Source organism: Pan troglodytes, chromosome 13 (assembly GCF_028858775.2).
Source record: "Pan troglodytes isolate AG18354 chromosome 13, NHGRI_mPanTro3-v2.0_pri, whole genome shotgun sequence".
In the NCBI taxonomy this organism is placed as follows: domain Eukaryota; kingdom Metazoa; phylum Chordata; class Mammalia; order Primates; family Hominidae; genus Pan; species Pan troglodytes.
In genome coordinates this window covers 97,669,696-97,691,765 of record NC_072411.2, presented here as the reverse complement: position 1 = coordinate 97,691,765, position 22,070 = coordinate 97,669,696, and the positions used below count along the sequence as shown (strand labels likewise).

The window sequence follows — 22,070 nt, the reverse complement described above, 5'->3', positions numbered from 1 at the left end:
GTAGCTGGGACTACAGGCCGCACCACCATATCCAGCTAATTTTTTGTATTTTAGTAGAGAGCATAGGTTATTATAATTAATTTATCTAGTCTAAATTTATTTTCCTATTGCAAAGATATTAACCAGAAATAGAAATGTAGGTGCCTAGAAGACTTTACTTTTTATGTAATAATATTTCCTTTTACTTGTATCTCTATCTCAAATAAAATTCTTATACATTGGAATGGGATGTCTACCTTATTCCTATGCTATGAAATGTTTAAAAATTCTGTCCTCTCAATCCTTTATTATGCCAGAATTCAGTTTTAAGTCCATATTCATATATATCATTTTGCTCATTTTAATTACTATCCTCTAAAGCCACTCTGTCTTTGGCATTTCATCCAGAACTATGTTCACAGTAATTCCGTCATAGTTTTTCATTACTTCATGGTAAAAAAGTTCATGAAAATCCAACTAATTTTGAGAACATTCATTATCAAAGTATACCAGGCTGACTGATATATTCACATAATGATCTTCAAAGACACATTTCAACAAGTATCTTTCCTGGATTATAACTGAACGCTTATAGACTAATATTAAGCAATTGTATTCATTCAATCAACATAAGAGCTTAAAAGGTTTAGTCACTGTATTAAAGCAACTAAAGTCCAACAAAAACAGATTAATTCAATTATTAAGATCCCCCAAGATCTGTACCATGAGGGAGACATCTAGAGATGTCAAGGAAGGGAACATAATTTAGCCTAGGATGGTCACTAAGTTTACCCAGAAGGGCCAATACTTGATCTGAATCTTTGAAGAATCGTAGTCGTCAGTCAGGCACGGGGGTTTAGAAAGTGAAGAGGGAGAAAGGGATGGGAGAAAAATGGCACAATCTATTATCAGTAGTTTATTATGGTTAGAACTGAGAAAAGAGGAGAGAAATGAATGATGAGGGTTAAGAATGTCAAGGCAGGCAGGGAGGATCATATTACGGAAAGCCTTGTGGGCCAAGTAAAGGGCTCTGAACAATACAGCATGATGCAGTTTCCTAAAATGTATGAGAAAAAAATATAACTAGCACATCACATCAAATCCATGTTCCAGAGATATAAAAAATAAATATTAGTGATAAAATACAAAGTATTAAATAGTGTAAAGATACATGGGAAAAATCACAAAGGTGATACCAGAACTAACTTAATTTGGAAGACAATGTCATAGGGATTAGATACTCAGAGGTTTCATCAGACAAACCTTAGGGTTTGTGGGCTCTGTCAGTTTCCTTATCTTGTTTTTAAAAACAAGGATCATAATATCTCCCTCACAGGATTACTGCCAAAATTTAGTGGAAAAAAAAAGCATTTAAAACAACACATAAGATAGCAAAATGGTTACAGGACTAAATATCAGTACTACCACTTATTAGCTCTGAGATATCAGAGAAGTTACTGGGAAGAGTAACATTACCTATCTCATAAAAGTGTTGTGAGGAGTAAATGAATTCAGCTTAGAACAGTGTCTGCAATATGTGTTTAAGTAAATAAGATTTAAAAAGTATGTATTAACAAAATGTTAGCTATCACTATAAAGAAAAAATTCTGTGTCAGAATCTCTTTGCATTTTAGAAAGATAAATCTAGTTTAAGTGCTAAGAATGTCTTGCAAGGGGACAAGAACATAGGCAGGGAAGGTTATGAAGTTATTTCAACAATCCAATAACCAAGAAAATCCAGAATTGTTACGACAGAGTGGATGAAGTTAGAAGATACTGAAGAGATAGCTTTAACTGGACTTCATACCTGATTATAGAATGGGAAAAAAAGGAAAAGAAAAAAACGAGAAAAAGAAAGTCAAAGAGTTCTAGATTTTATCAAAAGAATGAAATTAATGATATTTGGGATCCATTAAGGGGTACAAATTTTGTGTGGAGTATAAGTTTTGAAATATTAAGTGGGAGGTACCTGTGAACACCAAGGTGGAGCCAAGTGGGTACGATGAAAAAAGAGCCTAAGAGAAATTTAAAAATAGTTTTGGTTTTACCCTAGTTGAAGCTCTCTAGAAATACCCATAATAAAGTTCACATGCCAAGTTTGTTAGGCATTTCCCAGACATTCCTGGAGTTTACACACAGTAGCTTCCCTTTTTATGTCTTTAAAATTTTAATCATCTTTGCTTTTCAACAGAGGCACCCTGATAAATGTTAAGTAATTAGAAGAACAAATAACTTTATTTAGGGGGTCCCATTATTTATATTTGCTCATCAAAAATAATCAACTTATCACAAATCTATATTTCATTTTTAATCTAGTTCTCCGTCCATAGCAAAATATCCCTTTGTAATATACCAGAAGAGATAAATAAAACACATTATGCACCCGTCTTCCCCCAGTTTCTTTTAAATATGCATATCTAAACCTGATTAAAATATATTTAAAGTCTGACAACAAAAGAAAGCCAATAATTTAGGATTATTTTCTAATTCAACTATAGTTTAAAAAGTAAGTACAGGTACTATTTTAAGGAGAAAAAACTTAAAATCTCTCTTACCTGATGCCCCTATATTTGCCTCATCTTCAGGAACCAGGTTTTTATCCTTATTTATATCTTCAACTAAAAGTTTGTCAAAATGCTCAATACAAAGTCTGCTGTCGATTTGATATAACAATGCAGGGCAAAGGTATGTAAATAAATCAGTTGAGATGGGAGAGTTGGCACCATGACCATAGTATTTTAATAACTGAGTGACGTTCAAACACTGCAAGGAAAGTGATAAAACAAATTAAATAAGAGTGTCTTTAAGGAGATTATGCAAAAAAATAAATTACTGCCTAATAAATACTCTAAATATTACTTGCAAATAATCTGTAATACATAGATATCTATTACAAATAAAACTTTTTAATAAGAATTTGTAATAGGGATATACTCAACTATATTACCCAAAACTTTTCATGGACTTTAATAAATTTTTCTACTCCAACACATGAAAGATAATGACTTTCTGTCATGGATAAGGATGACTCACAACTATATCCCCAAGACTCTCGTAGGATGATGAGAAAAATCATTTCCCTATCAAATTGCAATCATCGGTGACTCAAGATCCTTATCTGTGAAACAGATTAAATAGATTTAGAGTACTTTAATGGCTTATATTAAAATATACCATATTATAGACATTTTCATTGCCAAATGCACTCTAAAAGCATATTGTTTTGGAAAATTCTAGCCCAATGTCGGTTGATAGGAACAAAACTGGAAGATAAAAATAAAGGCAGCTTCATCCACTGGTACTTTAAACAAACAAAAAAAAAGTAAGCTTAAAACTGATTAAAGAGGAGAAAGAAAAAAATAATAAAAAACAAAACAACGCAGAAAACAAATAGCAAACAAGTTTGGATCCATCATATGGTTAAAAACAAGTATCTAATATTACGGCAAAAGAGATTGGCACTGTCCCTTTGTCACATATATCTGCTCTGGTTGCATCCTTGTTTATTGACTTGCTACCTCACTATATGGCTTTATCTATGGCACCAAAAAAAACCCATCAAAAACTAAAATCAAAACCTATAAACACAGAAAAATGATTCTTCTTAGTTTATTTTTTATTTTTTATTTTTTTCTATTTAGCACCACTTAATTGCTTTTGATCTTCTTAGGTCTTAATTACCATAAGGTACTACTCTATTAAAAGTATTGAACATTTCAGAATCATGAGATTCACAGTATACATCAGACCTATCAGAATAGCATTAACAAGTCTAATAATGCAAACCTCACGGATGTGATACAAAGAGGAAATGAACAATAAAATCTTGTAATTATCAACAAAACATTCTAGGATATTCTCCTAAGTCATAATAATTAATTATCCTAAGTCATAATAATTAATGCACTGTAATCCCAGCACTTTGGGAAGTTAAGGCTGGAGAACTACTTGAGGCCAGGAGTTTGAGACCAGTCTGGGCAATATAGTAAGACCCCATCTTTACAAAAAATAAATTTTTGAAAATAATAATAAAATGAATGCATACTTTAAAATCATACTAAGATCTTAATATATGTTATTTTAAAATCAGTGTTTATAACTGCTGAAAACCAAATAGCTGATGATTTATCAAGGGAAGAAACACAAAGATCTTTACCTAGACATAAAACATATCTCAATGACAGTGACAGAAAAGGATGCGGTCATTTTCCACAGTTGATGGTGCTCCTTTCTATACATATGAACAACAAACTCAACAAGTTTTTCTAAACTTTAATAAGAATGCTAAAAATAGAATAAACAAGGAATCAACATCCCTTTAATGAAACTAAAATGAATGTGCTTAAGGTGAATAGTTAAAAAGAAAATCAAGGAGTCAACCAAATGTGTAAGTACCCAAGAGTATGAAAATTTTAAAGGAAAACAGGACATCCCATTACTATTAGCTTCTTATTATTATACCTTTTTATATTCATCCTAAGTCTGTGAAAGGCCTGAGAAAAAAACAATTATCATGAGTAAGTAGGCCCTATCATAAAGTGACACAGAGAAAACAAGCTAGCCATATGTGCAAAATACCTGACTTTGGAGCTACATCAATGACTTGGAACCACTCAATAGTTAATTCAATAAATTAACAATTTATGAAATAGAAACTGTTCTAGTTACTTCCCAAGAGGACAAGTTGAACAACAATTAAAAATTTTTAATTTTCAAATACCTAGAACATGGCTAACAATAATAACAGTAAGAGACTAGCTTGGAGGGTCAAATAATTCATAAGGAATACATTTTCTAACAACATTAAAACACTTAGTCTTCAGATACGTACTACAAAAAAAAATTTTCTTAAAAATACGTTTGGATTTGAGGAAACCAAATTTGAGAACATAAGAAACAAACAAATACAAGTGAAATTCAGATTTTAAAAATCTTTTTTCTTTCTTTTTTTGAGATGGAGACTCACTTTGTCGCCCAGGCTGGAGTGCAGAGTGGCATGATCTCGGCTCACTGCAACCTCTGCCTCCCGGGTTCAAGTGATTCTCCACCTCAGCCTCCCGAGTAGCTGGGGCTACAGGCGCCCACCACCATGCCCCGCTAATTTTTTGTATTTTTAGTAGAGACGGGGTTTCACCATGTTAGCCAGGATGGTCTCAATCTCCCGACCTCATGATCCACCCGCCTCGGCCTCCCAAAGTGCTGGGATTACAGGTGTCAGCCACCACGCCCGGCCACTTAAAAATCTTTACACTGATTTTGATTCCTTAATGTATTCTGTTCATGAACATTACCTGATGTTTCATAGGTAAACATATGGAAATAAGTTTAAATATGATTAATACTCCACTGTTACTTATCCTGTTTTTAAAATGCACCACAATTATGTAAGAATTAAGAAGCAGCTATCGGACATCTTTTTATACTTACTTCATGATGATGGTCATCTTCATTAAGATCTTTTCTCAAAGAAATTATTGCATTATTTTTAACATGTGGTGCTTCTCTCTTTCTAGTATGTCGAAGTTCACCTTCATTATCAGGATCAAGATCTTGGTGTCCACGACCAGGATCATGACCATTACGTTCTGGAAGATGTACATGAGAATGACCTGGGTTATGTACACGATCAGGTTTGTGGACCCGATTATGCTCATACTGTTCACCCTGATCATGGTTAGGGGGAAAACCTGGTGTAATAACCTCAGAATTTTCATTACTTTTCCTCCCTTTTTTCTTCCTCTTTCCTTTCGGTAGTTTAACATCAGATTGTTCCTGGGTTTTATTGGTCTCTGTTGAAGGTTCATTGCTAGGCTCCCCACGCTCACTGGGAGTAATGGAATCATTATGAAAATGGTGAGTGTTGTTATGATCAAGATGATGATGCAAACGATGGTGATGACGTAGGCGGTGATTATGGTCATGCATATGTTTATCATCAGATTTTACAGACACTTCAATTGTCTCTTTCTCTGGATCACATTTATAGTTTCTTTTTGTGGATACACTGGTCACAGTTTGATTTTCTGAATTTAAATGATTATGGGAATGCTGGTGGTTATGTGAGTGAAAATGCTTTCCCTCTTGAACTGCCAAAATATCTAAATGAGAAACATGATCGTGGCCAAGATCCTCATGATTAATCTCAACTACTTTTCTCTCTCCAAGGCCCAAGTTTGTTAAAAGTTTCTCCAAACCAAAAAAGGATAATCTTCCATTTTCACCATAACGCTCAAAAAGTTTTTCAATATAGTATTTTTTTTCATTTTCAGCAGCTTGCTTTGAAAATTTGCTTGGCTCCAATTCTGTCATTCCACGATGCTGTCTGTGAAGCGCTTCAGGGCCATGGTCATGTTCTTCATGGCAATGGTTGCAATGATGAAAAATAAATGTCAGCAAACAAATGAGGCAAAATTTTGTGTGCATATGTACCTTCATTTCTATTTTTCCTAAAGAGATTTAAAGAGAGAGACAAGTATTAGTTTCTACCTAGACACATTCAAAACAATCTAATTCTCTGGAAGTTGCCAATCCACTAAAAAAAGTTTTACTCCATTTCCTTCATGATAAAATATGTTAAGAACCAGAGAAAAGTGAAACTGTCATTATTCACAAATGGTAGAATTAATTATGCAGCATGCCTTAAAGAATCTTTAAGAATAAGTTAGTTTAGTACAGTTACTGAATATAAGGACAGTAATAAATTATATTCCTATATATCAGCAATAATTAGAAAATAAAACTCAAAAATAGTAACATTTACAACAGTAGCAAATAGCTAGGAATGTATCTAACCAAAGACATACAAGAACTTTACATAGAAAAGAGAGAAATTACTGAGAGAAATATTATTGACAGAAAATTATTGAGAGAAATAAAAGACCTAAATAAATGGATGGCTATATCATGTTATGACTGGATAAGCTATGTATCCAATACAACCCCAGTCAAAATCTCAGAATTTTGTGAAAACTGATTAACTGTTTTTAATATTGATGTGGAAATAGAAAGGGCCAAGAACAGCTAAGATGTGTTCCTTGAGGAACAAAATTGAAGCATTTACTCTACGAATTATCAAAGATGCTGTGGTATTTGGTGCAGTAACAAACAGACTAAAGGAACAGAAGACAAAAGCTAAAAACCGGAAAGGATGGTCTTTTCCTTGGTGCTTGGTCAATTAGGTTTCCACACAAAAGAAAATAATAAATAAAATCCAACCCTTACCTCACATCATTACAAAAATCAATTGCTAATAGCTCATGAACATAAATCTGAAACAAGAAATGCTAAAATGATAAAGTGTCCAGAACTGTCCAATTCAATGGGAGCCACTAGTCACATACGGGTACTTAAATGAACTAAAATTAAATTTAAAATGCAGCCTCTCAGTCACCCTGACTATGTTTTAATTGCTCAATAGCCACATGTAGCAAATGGCTAGTGTGTTGGACAATGTAGACGCAGAACATGTCCATCATTATAGAAAGTTCTATTGGACAAGCATACTTCAAGAATCTAGAAATATAATAAGAGCCAATTATGTAATTCTGAAGTTTTCCAGAATAGATGAAACTAATTTCATACTATTCTATTTAACCCATTATATCCAAAATATTATAATTTCAACATCTAATCAATATAAAAATTATTAAAATATTTTACATTCTTTTTAATACTATGTCTTTGAAATCTGTCTTGTATTTTACACTTACAGCACATCCTAATTCAGTCTAACTGTATTTCAAGTGCTCAACAGACACATGTGGCTACTGGCTACTGTACTGGAAAGTGCAGATCTTGAAGATTTGGGAGACTAATTTTAAGACCTTCAAGATAGAACACAAAATTGATAATATATTACACTGAAATTAAGAATTTATGTTTCATCAAGAGACATCCAAAAAAAAAAAAAAAAAAAAAAAAAAAACACACCTAACTAAAAAGGCAGGCTGCAGACTGGGAGAAGACTACCACAATGTATACTCAAAAATATATAAGGAACTTCTACAAATCAATATGAAAATTACAATAAGACGACCCAATGAAAAAATGAGTAGGTAACTTGAACAAGCACTTCATAACAGCAGCCAAACTCCTAAAAAGCAAATGAAAAGATGTTCAGCTCAGAAGTCTTCAGGAAACCAAATTAAAATCACAATTAGATACCACTATATACCCCACGAAAATAACTGAAATATAAAATACTGCCAATATCAAAAGTAGGCAAGAATATATAGAGTTAAATGGAACTTGTGTACTGACAGTAGGATTAGAGATTGTATCTTCCGAAAAACTGTTTGGCAAGATCTGCCAGAAGCTGAATGTAAGCCTATGTACTTGCACAGCAATTTTAATCTGGGGTATATGCCCAACAGAAATCCATGTACATGAATACCAACATGAATATTCACGTAATCATTATTCATCACAGTCAAAACTGAAAAAAGGCTGGGCGTGGTGACTCACACCTGTAATTCCAGCACTTTGGGAGGCCAAGGCAGGCAGATCACCTGAGGTCAGGAGTTTAAGACAGGCCTAGCAAACATGGTAAAACTGTTTTTACTAAAAGTACAAAAATTAGCCAGGTGTGGTGGCATGTGCCTGTAAGCCCAGCTACTCAGGAGGCTGACACAGGAGAATCACTTGAACCCAGGAGGCAGAGGTTGCAATGAGCCCTGATCGTGCCACTGCACTCCAGCATGGGCAACAGAGACAGACTCTCGTCAAAAAAAAAAAAAAAATCTGATAAAAGCCTAAATGTTAATCAACAACAAAATGATAAATGAAACAGAAAAATCTATCACACAGGAATAAAAATGAAATTACAGCTTCATGCATAGATGAATTTCACAAATATTGGGAAAAAAATGACAAACACCAAAGAAAGCAGTATAATTCTTATATAAAGGTAAAAAGGAATAAAACTAAACTTTGTGGGGTTTTGTTTGTTTTTGAGACAGGATGTCACTGTGACACCCAGGCTAGAGTACAGTGGCGCAATCATAGCTCACTGGAGCCTTAAACTTCCAGGCACAAGAGATCTTCCCACCTTAGCCTTCCAAGGAGCTGTGTGTGCCACCACGCTCAGTTTTAATTTTCTTCTTTTTGGGGTCTTGCTCTATTGTCCAGGCTGGTCTCAAACTCCTAGCCTCAAGCACTCCTCCCAACTCAAATTCCCAAAGTGCTAAGATTGCAGGTGTGAGCTACCGTACCTGGCCATGATTACTTTTTGAAAGAAAGATAGAGGGTAATAATTGGGAGAAGACCAGAGTGGAGGGGACTGCAAAGTGTAATGGTCTTTCCTGATATCAGTAGTAGTTATGTAAATACGTTTACTTTGTGATAATTCATGGCACTTATGCTCTGTGTACTTTCTGAACACAGTCTATTTCAATACAAAGTTTTATAAAAATCAAATTTTCTTCACTGAAAACCAATCACAAAATGTAATTATAAACAACATTGTATGGTTTCTAGAATTAATTAGAACAAGACATATAAAACCATTAAAAGGAAAAACTTATTAAGATGTTATTGAAGGACAGTAAAGAACTGACAAACCTGGAGAGACACATCATCTACATGGATAGATGGGATACACTGCATAAGGTATATAAAATCTTCCCAAGTGTATATACAAATTTAACTCAATGCCAATTAAAATCCTGGTAGCTGTTTAGTTTTGGTGAGACTTCATAAGCACATTCAAAAACTCATAAAAGCAAAAACCCAAGGACAATCAAGACAATTCAGAAGATTAGCAAGGTATTAAAGACTTCTTTTTATAAAATTATACTAACGAAAATAACATAGAACTAGCACAGGGGTAGATAGATAGGCCAGTGGAGTGGAACAGAGTTCTGAAAGAGAATCAATAATATTGACTGTGAAAATGTTTCTTCCTCACACTACACACAAAAGTCAATTCCAAGAACATTAAAAACCTATATGTGAAAAGCAAAATTATCAACAAGTTCTAGAAGAAAATGTAAGAGAATGTCTTTATGTCTTTGGGATAGGGAAATATTTTTTAGGCAAGATACAAAGCACATATCATGATGAAAATTTTTGATTAACTAAATTGTTTAAAAATTACTCTATAATAAAGGACACTATTAAAAAAAAAAAAAAAAAGCTTATAGGCCAGGCGCTGTGGCAGGCGCCTATAATCCCAGCTACTCGGGAGGCTGAGGCAGGAGAATTGCTTGAACTCGGGAGGTGGAGGTTGCAGTGAGCCGAGATTGTGCCACCACACTTCAGCCTGCCAGCCTGGGAGACACAGCAAGACTCTGTCTCGGTGGGGGCGGGGGAGGGGGAAGCTTATAGCAAGCCATATACTAGAAGATATTTGCAATGTGTATATATAAACAATGTATATAAAACATCAGTATCCAGAGTATATAAAGCACATATAGTAATAAAAAACTCCACTACTACATAGACAACTATGAAAAGAACATAAAACAGGTTGGTAAAACAGCAACATGATGACTAATAATCTAGGCAGTTCAAATCTAGATAAGGCTCTAAGACAGTAACAGGCAAAAATTAGTATCTCACAATACTAGATGTTAAGTAAAGGTCTAATATAAAGAAACAAACTACCTTACACGTCTGGTGGAAGTATATATTGGTACAGCCATTTTGGAAAGCAACTTGACATTTACTACAACCAAATATGAACACACTCTACAGCCCCCAAGTTCCATTTTAATTACCCTTGCACTTAGGCACGCAAAGACACATTCAAGAATCCTTACTGGGGCCAGGCATGGTGGCTCACGCCTGTAATCCCAGCACTTTGGGAGGCCGAGGTGGGTGGATCATGAGGTCAGGAGATCGAGTACATCCTGGCTAACACGGTGAAACTCCATCTCTACTAAAGATTCAAAAAAATTAGCCGGGCATGGTGGCGGGCGCCTGTAGTACGAGCTACTCGGGAGGCTGAGGAGAATGGCGTGAACCCGGGAAGCGCAGCTTGCAGTGAGCTGAGATCGCGCCACTGCACTCCAGCCTGGGCGACAGAGCGAGACTCTGTCTCAAAAAAAAAAAAAAAAAAAGAATCCTTATTACAATATTGTAAATGTTTTTCTAATGTGAACTATTGCAATAACAGAACACTCAACCAAAGTGGATAAAACAGAGGAAAACTTTCACATAAAAAGAAGTCAGGAGAAATGGGTGATTCTAAGACAGTACCAAAAATCCAAGCACTCTCAAATTTACCCTCAGAGTCCCAAGATAACCTTGCATAATCATATTCAAAACTGGAAGATTTATCTTTTTTAAAATACAATTTTTATTTTTTTTCCTCCTCAGAAATCCTGTTTGGATGGAAGGTTCATCTTCATGTCTCTCTTTTTAACCAGGGAGAAAAATATTTCCCTCAAGCCTCTCTTTACGTATCTTTGATCAGTCAGGTCTCTACCACATGCGCATGCTAAAGCCAATCACTGGTTTACAGTAGTGTATAGTAATGTCCCAGGCCTTCACATTCACTCACTGCCCACTCACTGACTCACTCACAGCTGCTTCCAGTCCTGCAAGCTCCATTCATATTAGTGCCCAACACTGGTGTACCATTTTTAAAATCTTTTATACTGAATTTTTACTGTACCTTTTCTATGTTTAAACATACAAATATTTACTATTGTATCACAACTGCCTACAGTATTCAGTATATCAACAGGTTTGTAGCCTAGAAGCAACTGGCTATACTCTATAGGTTGGTGTATAGCAGGCTACACCATCTAGGTTTGTCTAAGTATACTCTATGATGCTCACACAATGACAAAATCACCTAAGCCTGCAACTCAGAACATACTCAGCATTAAGCAATGCATATGACTGTATGTGGGAGAGGCAATACTCACAGAACATGGGGGAATAAGAGGCCTCAAGAAAAAAGGAGGTAAATAAAGAAAAGCAGGCCGGGTGCAGTGGTTCACGCCTATAATCCCAGTACTTTGGGAGGCCGAGGCGGGTGGATCACCTGAGGTCAGGAGTTCAAGACCAGCCTGACCAACATGGTGAAACCCCATCTCTACTAAAACACAAAAATTAGCCAGGCCTGGTGGCGGGTGCCTGTAATCTCAGCTACTCGGGAAGGTGAGGCAGGAGAATCGCTTGAACTCAGGAGGCGGAGGTTGCAGTGAGCCGAGATCATGCCATTGCACTCCAGCCTGGGCAACGAGAACAAAACTCTGTCTCAAAAATAAAATAAAATAAGGAAAAGTGGTCAGCTGTGTAACCATTATGTTGCCTGCTACAACCTAAATGCTCATCATTAGAATAAATAAATATGGTATATTTATTTAAAGATTACACTGCAGTTATAAATGTGACTATGAAGGACTTTGTATTAACATGCAATAATCTCAGAAATATAATTTTTAAAATTGCAAAAAGATACATGCTGTATAATTTACAGACAATCTAAAAACATGCAGAATTACTTATTTGGGGGTATATATTCATGTAGCAAGAGAACATGGGATGATTACATTCTGGAGTCATTCTCTTCTCAGAAAGGGAAGGAGGGAAATCAGCTGATAGAGGAAGTACACAGATTTAACTGCATTTGCAGTGTGTTATTTCTTTAAAAAAGGGAAAGGGATCTAATGCAATATGATAAAACATTTAATATTTGTTAAAGCAAGATAATGGGATTCAGGTGCTTGATTATTCTTCTGTGTACTTTTCTATAAATTTGAAAAGATACCACATAACCTGCATCAGTGGTTAATCAAACTGTGGTTGTGAGAGCAGCATAAGCTTGCTAGAAATCTGAAAGGCAAATTCCTGCATCCCACCCAGACCTACTATAACAGAAACATTAGGGATAGGACCCAGCAATGACTTATCCAGCCTTTCTAGTGAGTCTGATGCAAGCTACACAAAATTTGAGAGTGCCTATTTACACATATAAATTAGCAATGACTTATCCAGCCTTTCTAGTGAGTTTGATGCAAGCTAGACAACATTTGAGAGTGCCTATTTATACAAATAAATTACCAAACACTTCCATTTCTCTAAAATGATACTTTGGGCTGGGCACTGTGGTTCACGCCTGCAATTCCAACACTTTGGGAGGCAGAGGTTGGCGGATCTTGAGCGCAAGTTCAAGACCAGCCTGAGCAACATGGCAGAACCCCATCTCTACAAAAAAATACAAAAAAATTAGTTGGGCATGGTGGCGTGTCAGAAGCCAAGGTAGGAGGATCATCTGAGCTTGGGTGGTCAAGGCTGCAGTGAGCCCTGATCTTGCCACTGCACTCCAGCCTGGGCGATAAGAGACATTGTCTCAAAATAAATTAATAAATAAAGTAACACTTTAGTCAACTGAATGTTATGATCTATCTGAATAAATTAAGTTGAATTATCATATATGGCATATATAGGTTAAGCATTTTTTAAAAGTCTATAAAACAATTCCAAAGCAGCATTAAGTTTGAGATATTTTTTAATCTCACAGTCTCATGGATAAAGTCACCATTTAAACGGTGTATCAATTTTACTTGTACACTAATGAAGATTAAAAAGGTGTGGGTGATTAAGACCACTGTTAAGCAAAGGAAGATACATATTCCTTTGGCTCCCTGTTACACTCCCTGCAGTTACCTTGATTTTCCACTAGAAGATGCTAATTAAAGGTGTGAGTGTTGCTTCATTCAGCTGATATGTAAATACCATGAGGTTTCTTTAATGCATGTTATCTCACTGTCAAATGAATAGGTACCAGAGGTGGAAACAGGACATTCATATATATTGATCAGACATCATCAAATGAATGACTCCACGAAACACAAAAGCTGTAAATGGTTTACACAAGCTTTAAAACGTCATTTGTCTCTACTTTTTAAATATATTATACTCTATTATGGAAAAGATTTTAAGTATCTTGAGTACTCTAATCACTTACATTTAAGAGAATATAGGAATACAATGATACAAGCAATGTTATGAGGTAATATTAAGCCTGTGCTTTTTTTTTTATTTATTAAAGTAAATCATTCACTAACTTTGCAACTTTAGTTTAGAACTACTATAGCAGATGTATGCTTTCAGAATCATTTAGGCCAGGTATGGTGGATCATGCCTGTAATCCTGGCACTTTAGTAGGAGGCCAAGGCAGGAGGACGGTTGAGCCCAGGAGTTTGAGGCCAGCCTAGGCAATATACTGAGAGCTTATCTCTACAAAAAAAGTAAAAAATTAGCTGGTGTGGTGGTGTATGCCTGTACTCCCAGCTACTTAACAGGCTAAGGTGGGAGGATTGATTGAACCCAGGAGGGCCAGGCTGTAGTGAGCCAAGATCGTGCTGTGCTGTGCGCTCCAGCCTGGGTGACAGAGCAAGACCCTGTCTCAAAAGAAAAAAAAAATCATTTAGATGAAATATGCATTTTGTTATCACAGGCTAAACAGCTATTGATTGCAAAGAGACCCCTCTCAAAAGGCAGTGGTTTAAGAAATGGGCAAGTTTTTGTCTCTCTCAATAACAGTTCAAGATGACTACTCCATATTAAATCACTTGGACATTTAAAAAAAAAAAAAAAAAGATGACTACTCAGGGTCTGAGTGCAGCTCCGCTCCAGTCATTCAGAGACATAACATTCTTACATAGTTGATATTCCAGCCAACAGGGAAAGAGAAAGAATGGAAGTCCAGGTTCAGAAGTTTCTTCTTCAGCATCAAGGGAAGTAGAAGTTGCAGGCATCACTTCTCATCACATTCCACTGGCAAGGGGTTAGTCACATGATCTCAATTGGCTAGGAGGCCAGGGTCTCACCAACTTACAGAGTTTCCCAAGCATTCCAGTATATGTTAACAATCTTTTCCATTGACAGCACAAAGAGGATCTCTGAGATGGAGACAGGAATGGGGGAAATGGTAGAAGCCCATATACCACTCAACCCTAAAAACTGACATTTATAGGACGCAGATTTGCCCAAGCCAAAATATTCTATTATGTCTCTTGTGTTTTGGAGTTTTCCAAGTTTTATGCATTAAGAATATGTTAGTTTTATAATTGATAATATTTTTTCAGTTCAGCTGAGTTACATCTACTGAAGAGTTCTGCTAGGTGCTGTCGACATCAATGGATGAGGCTACTGACAAGAAATGGGAAAAGGGATTCCGGTAAATAACTAGCAGTGCCACAACAAATTTATTTTCATCTTTTGCTGTTGATTTCCAATACATAACCACAGTTAAAAGCCTAAGTATTCTATCACTGTATAATTTCTGCATTAAGAGTGGGGCTAATTTACAGTTAGGAACTTAATCATTGTGCTAATTATTACACTATTTTGAATGCAAATATTTTGCTTTGGATGCAAAGAAAAAATGAAGTTCACTAATATTCTCTTGTATTCAAGACTAAAACCAGAACTAAATGTGTAGCGAAGTGATTATACTTTGGTGTGCGGAGTGACTGGGCAGAATCATGAGAGGAATTCTGGGTTCCTATTAATGTCCTATTTCCTTACCTGGGTGCTGGGTACATGGTTGCACTTCACTTCATGAAAACTGCTTGAATTTCACTTCATGAAAACTGCTTGAATTTTACACTTAACATTTGAGTACTTTTCTGTAGCTGTGTTATATTTCATCCAAAACTTAATTTTTATTCCCCACATGAAGTTTATTCCAACCTTCAATTAGTAAAATCAGTAACACATAATTTCTAGAAACACATCCATACTTAATAATACGCAAAGGGAAATGTGCTTTTTTTAACTTATTTTGAAATAATTTAAGATTCACAAGAAGTTGTAAAATTAGTTCAGAGTTTCCATGTACTCTTTTCCCCAACTTTTCCCAATAACATCTAACATAACTGTAGTACATGTTCAAAACCAAGAAACTGACATCGATACTATTAACTACGAACCTTATTCAAATTTCATCAGGTTTTACACACACTCTAAAAAATATTGTAATAGAAAATCAATTTTCTAACCAGAAAAAAATGGCATTTTTGGTAACAAAAAGATATTGCTTAACAAAATACATGGTTATATTTAAGAGAAAGGTTAACTAGATCCTTAAATGAAAGGAATTAGGGTGTGTGCTTCAGCAGCACATACACCAAGATTGAAACAATACAGAGAAGATTAGCATAGCCCCTGCACAAAGATAACATGCAAATTTGTGAAATGGTCTACATTGTTGAATGTTCTCACCACAAAAAAACATGGTATGTGAGATAATGTATTTGTTAGCTCAATTTAGACATTCCACAATGTATACATATCTCAAAATACATGTTGTACATAATAAATATATACTATTTTTGTCAAAAAAAAAAAAAAAGGAATTAGGGTTGATATTCTCCATAGCAATTTCTCCTGTAAAAGCTTACAAAAAACTTTTTTATTTTATTTTTGGAGACAGAATCTTGCTCTGTCACCAGGCTGGAGTGCAGTGGCATGATCTCCGCTCACTGCAACCTCCACCTCCAGGGTTCAAGCGATTCTCCTGCCTCAGCCTCCCGAGTAGCTGGGACTACAGGCACACACCACCACACCCAGCTAATTTTTGCATTTTTAGTAGAGACAGGATTTCTCCATGTTGGCCAGGATGGTCTTGATCTCCTGAATTTGTTATCCACCCGCCTCGGTCTCCCAAAGTGCTGGGATTACAGGTGTGAGTCACAGCGCCCGGCTCAAAAACCTTTTTTAAAGACATTTATTCATTTTTATTTTTCATATAGAGATGAGCTCTCACTATGTTGCCCATGCTGGTCTCAAACTCCTGGGCTCAAGGGATCCTCCCCACCTCAGCCTCCCAAGCTGCTGGGATTACAGGTGTAAGCCATCGTGCCCAGCCTACAAAAACCTTAACTATAGGCTTTGGATTGTAGTTTTGAAATGTGTAAAATGCCAAGCTACAAATTTTAAAAATTTTAAATAAAATTAAACACCTAAATAACAAGTTCAGTAGGAATATATACAAATGGTTAACATGACAAATCTTCCTACAGATATTTTGTCTTAGATTGTTTTTTATTTCATATAGATGAACATAATAAAAATGTAGAATGAGATTTTAAAAATCCTCAGGTGTATTTAGCTAAATAATGTTATGTACAAGGAATCTAAGACCCAGAAAAGGTATCTAACGTGATTAAGCTGTTATTTCAAGTCTGTGGCATTTCTCTGACTTGAAAGACAGGGGCTCTTTAGTCTACTACAGTAGCATATTTGTGTATCTTAAAACCAGAACACTGTGAGATCTTTATTAAAGTCATCTAAAATATACTACAAAGACTTTTTTTAAGGGAAAAGAAATTGTCTCCTAATACTACTTACTCAGTAGAAAAAACCAAGACATTGTGAATAAATTTAGATTACTTAACAAAATGACTGTCTGACATAGTAAGAAAAATAGCAGATAAATACTAAAATAATCCTAGTTCCAACTGCTGGAGAGGCCAATCAACTTAGTAATTTTTTTTTTTTTTCTGAGAGGGAGTCACCCTGTTGCCCAGGCTGGAGCACAGTGGCACGATCTCGGCTCACTGCAACCTTTGCCTCCCAGGTTCAAGGGATTATCCTGACTCAGCCTCCTGAGTAGCTGGGATTACAGGCGCCTGCCTGGCTAATTTTTGTATTTTTAGTAGAGACAGGGTTTCACTATGTTGGCCAGGTTGGTCTTGAACTCCTGACCTCAGGTAATCCACCCCCCTCAGCCTCCCAAAGTGCTGGGATGTGACCCAAAGTGCTGGGTGCGAGCGACAGTACCCGGCCCGATCAATTTAGTACTTATTGCCTGTGTGTAATCTACTTAACTCATTTCACTAAAACCAAAACCAACAACCAAAAAACAAACAAACAACAGCAACAACAAAAAAAACACCTCTTTTTACTCTAGGGAGTATTTTTTTAAAGGAAAATGAAGACCAAATAAAAGAACGAGAAGTTATTATCTGTATCGCAATTCTTTCTTTCATACCCATGTGTGTATGCACATGTGCACATGCACACAAACACACAAAATATGCTAATAATGATGGGGAAAGATACTATAAGTTGCTTAGCAAGGTTTTAAAGCAAGCTTTTTCAGTGTTCCAGATTGCTATTCTGAAGGTAAATAAGGTAGAAACCAAAAGATTAATCACTAAAACCCTCATCCTGGATAATATACCATGTTTTAAGTAAACAATGTGAAAATCTATTCAATAAATGTATATACAGTTTCCTAATTTCATAAAGGACTTCATTTTTTAAAAGTTTCATTACAGGACTACTTTAAAAGGTTGAAATCAGTTTTACTTATAGCCTCAATCATATAAACACAGCTGATATCTATACGACTGATGGCTTTATCAAACTTTATCTTGACAGCAATGTAGGTAGTCAAATATCAATTTAGTTTCCTTCTGTGATTCAGTAATGGCACACACAGAGTAACAGAGAAGCAGTGAGACTGTGTGCATAGTGAAGATAGATTAGCCTAGGAGTCAAAGATGTTAGAGATCTGACTCTGCCATTTATTAGCTATGAGTCCTTGAGCAAGTCCCTTAACCACTTTAAGTCTTATTACTACTTATAAAGTGGGACTGTTAATTTCTGTTCTATTTTATGGTAACTATAAGAACAAAATAAAATTACGTACATATTTTTGTAAAATATTTGTTAATTTTCCTACATTATTTGCAATATTTACATGTTATTTAAGTGCAAGCTATTAATAATACAAATTGAGTTCTGTCCCTACTTCTCGTATATCCATTAAATGTGGTATTTTGTATACAGTACAGAACCAGGAATCAGAAACCTCTGTCTCTAGTTCATCCCTGTTGTGCCACTGTTTTCTCTCTGCAAAACAGGGGAAATAATACCTACACTTATCCACCAAATAAACGAATGTATACGAAACTGCTTTGTAAAGCAATTAAATATATTAACCTAAGGTATTACCATTATTAGATGTAGTATTATGTATCTTTCACTTAAATTACAAAAAGTATGGTGGTGGGGGAGGAGTCTCTCTGTTGTGACTCTTTTGAAAGAATGCTAACAAAATATTACAAGAGCACATGCATCGTTAGCACATCCAAGACCTGCTCTAGATTGCAGGAGGCACCCAATTCGCTAGTATCTGAGCAGAAGTTGGAAAGACTCACTACACCTTACCAGTTTCACTGACATTAGAAAATTCTTCAAGGGATAAAAAGTATTGTAGTAATGAGTTCTCAGCAGGGACCACAAAATCCTCTTACAGCTTCATGGTTTGCTTTTTCATCCCCCTACTTCACCAGCTATCTAATCTACTGGAAATCATATTCACAGTTTGGAATGCCACTGCAACTCTTCCAATAAATAAATAAAAGCACAGTTCAGGCAACCCAATCTTTCCACTGAGATTCATTCATGTAAAAAGTTAAGTGCATGCTAATTAAGCTTGGGCATTAACTCAGTTCTCCTGTTTCACTAACTTGAGAGAGAATATAAACATTTATACCTTGATTTAAAGTATCAAATCAATCAACAACACATCATATCTTTATTGTATTCTATACATTCATGTACAAACCTACATTTTCTCATCAAATGTCAAAACAATTACCTGCATTTCTGCTTTTCAGCCTTTCATTACAGGGAACCTGGAACCATATTGGAGAAAGCTACCTGTAATATTGCTACCTCTGTTCTGCTATTTGTGAATACAAACATCTGAGATTAGTAAATGCAGTTGTTGGGATGTCTTTTGAAGCTACTAAAATGTTTATGATTTTAGTTACATGCATTATGAAGCAGACTTACAGTGCTAACCAGCCGGATGCAGTGGCTCACACCTGTAATCCCAGCACTTTGGGAGACCAAAGCAGGCATATGGCTTGAGCCCAGGAATTTGAGAGCAGCCTGAGCAACATGGCCAAACCCCATCTCTATAGAAAATGTTTTAAAAATTAGCCAGGTGTGGTAGCCCATGCCTGTAGTCCCAGCTACCTGGGAGGCTCAGGTGGGAGGATTACTTGAGCCCGGGAGGTCAAGGCTGCAGTGAGCTGTGATCGTACCACTATACTCCAGCCTGGCAACAGCTTATTGTTCTCTTTCCACTCATCACTGACAGCTGTCTTTATTCTAAAAATAGCTACTGCTGCACTACCTCAAATCTTTATTATTCCATGCATTTTCACCCTTCCCTTTTTCAGTGTCTTGTCACTGTTATACATCCTTGATTTTATACCAGCTTGCCATTGTAAAAACTGCCAGCTAAAATGATCCTTCTTTTCCATGATGTCATGGGAAAAAAATAATCAAAAAATCTCCAAGTCAATCTTTGTATAACATTGACTTTTTTTATGTTTCAGACAACACAGAGGCTACTTATTCCCCAAAATGGGAGCTTTCTGTCCAATTAATTTTTTAAAACTACATAAAATTCTTGAACATAGAGTCTTGACCACATTCCCCTTTCTTATATAGCTACATTCAGAAACACAGAGCTGGGGTCTTTTAATATATGCATATTAAATAAAAGGACAAAAAAAATCAAGCTAATTATTACCAGAAAAAACAAAGTTGTGCAGGAAAGTAGTCATTTATTACAATGGCACATTGTATAAAATAATATTTATAGCATAAAAATGTAACCCCAATTACTGTTCTAAACCAAAATTACAATGAAAATTGTACGGAGAAACCGGAGTACAGGAAATAGGAAGGTATGCAGAGAAGTGAAAGAGCACTAAAATCATTCTTCATTAAATAGATAATAGTTAGAACTGAAAATCAGCTGCAAGTAATGAACATGTTATCTGGAGACATGGTAATGAATAGCAAAATAATCAACTAAAGGAATTAAGGGGTTCCTTATCTCTCTAGGCAGAATATGAAAGGAACAGACAGGGGACTGATTTTTCCCCCCAAGAAACTTCACACAACTATTTGATTCTTTAAACTATATTCATGTATAACTTTGAAAAAAACCTAAAAGTTGGCAATTATAAATTAAATTTTAGTTGACAAACCAATAAAATAATGTCACATGTGGAAGAAAATGAATTCTAGCTTTAAGATTTTCACAAGCATTTGTCTGTGGGTTTTTGTTTTTTAAGTATTTATTTTTTGAGGCAGGTTTCCACTGTTGCCCAGGCTGTAGTGCAGTGGTGCAATGATAGCTCACTGAAGTCTCAAATTCCTGGGCTGAAGCCATCCTCCTACACAGCTGGGACTACAGGCGCGCAGCACCACACCCAGCTAATTTTATTCATTTTTTTTGACAGAGTCTCGCTCTGTCACCCAGGCTGGAGTGCAATGGCGCAATCTCTGCTCGCTGCAACCTCCATCTCCCAGGTTCAAGCAATTCTCCTGCCTCAGCATCCCAAGTAGCTGGGATTACAGGCACCTGCTACCACACCCAGCTAATTTTTTGTATTTTTAATAGAGACGCCATGTTGGCCAGGCTAGTCTCAAACTCCTGACCTCAGGTGATCCAGCCCCCCTCAGCCTCCCAAAGCGCTGGGATTACAGGCGTGAGCCACCGTGCCCGACCTCACACTGGGCTAATTTTTTTGTCGAGATGGTGGTTTCCCTATGTTGCCCAGGATGGTCTCGAACTCTTGGCCTTAAGTAATCCTCCCACCCCGGCTTCCCCAAGTGCTGGGATTACAGGTGTGAGCCACTGCACCCAGCCTGTTTGCAGTCTGAAACACAATATGCAAACATTTTAATTCCAATTTGTGCTATTATCTTTGATTACTTGCTTCGAATGAATTCCAAGATGAAGGGAAAAACTATAAAAACTTTAACACTTTTCAGGTTTTGTCATATACTTACTTTCCAAATTGATTTCTAGAGAAATTAAGCTTGGTTATACTGCCACCAGCAGTATGATCATAGCACTCTCATTCACATTATTATAAATTTTTAAATAAATAAAAGGTCTTACCTTATTTTTAATTCATATTTTTAAAGTTATTCCTGATGTCTCAATATTTTTTCCAACATATATGAGCTTTTACATAACATGATTCAGTCACATTTTCTGCAAAAACCCTTCAGTTCTATTATGTTCCTTTTTATTTTGATCATGTTTTCCCTTTCATGTATAGATGTTTTCATGTACATGCAATGAAACTTATTAA

The 22,070-nt window shown here is 35.8% G+C and overlaps 1 protein-coding gene and 1 non-coding gene across 9 annotated transcripts in view; one reads left to right on the top strand and one right to left on the bottom strand.

The window, feature by feature from the left end:
• The window catches only part of SLC39A10 (solute carrier family 39 member 10), a 161,359-nt gene that overhangs the window by 51,717 nt on the left and 87,572 nt on the right, over positions 1 to 22,070 (bottom strand). For 7 of the 8 annotated variants that reach the window (XM_063791423.1, XM_063791422.1, XM_063791421.1 and 4 more), the window contains 2 exons: positions 5,407 to 6,425; positions 2,535 to 2,742 (listed from right to left, as the gene is read on the bottom strand). In XM_063791423.1, coding sequence (XP_063647493.1) covers positions 2,535 to 2,742; positions 5,407 to 6,414 — 1,216 coding nt within the window. In that variant the 5' untranslated portion in view covers positions 6,415 to 6,425. Of the gene's footprint in view, positions 1 to 2,534; positions 2,743 to 5,406; positions 6,426 to 10,736; positions 10,824 to 22,070 lie in introns of those variants that run through there. The other variant, XM_016950248.4, reaches the window with a different exon arrangement.
• On the top strand, positions 16,044 to 16,146 carry LOC112208563 (U6 spliceosomal RNA). Its single transcript, XR_002943023.1, has one exon. It is a non-coding gene; the product is annotated as a U6 spliceosomal RNA (small nuclear RNA).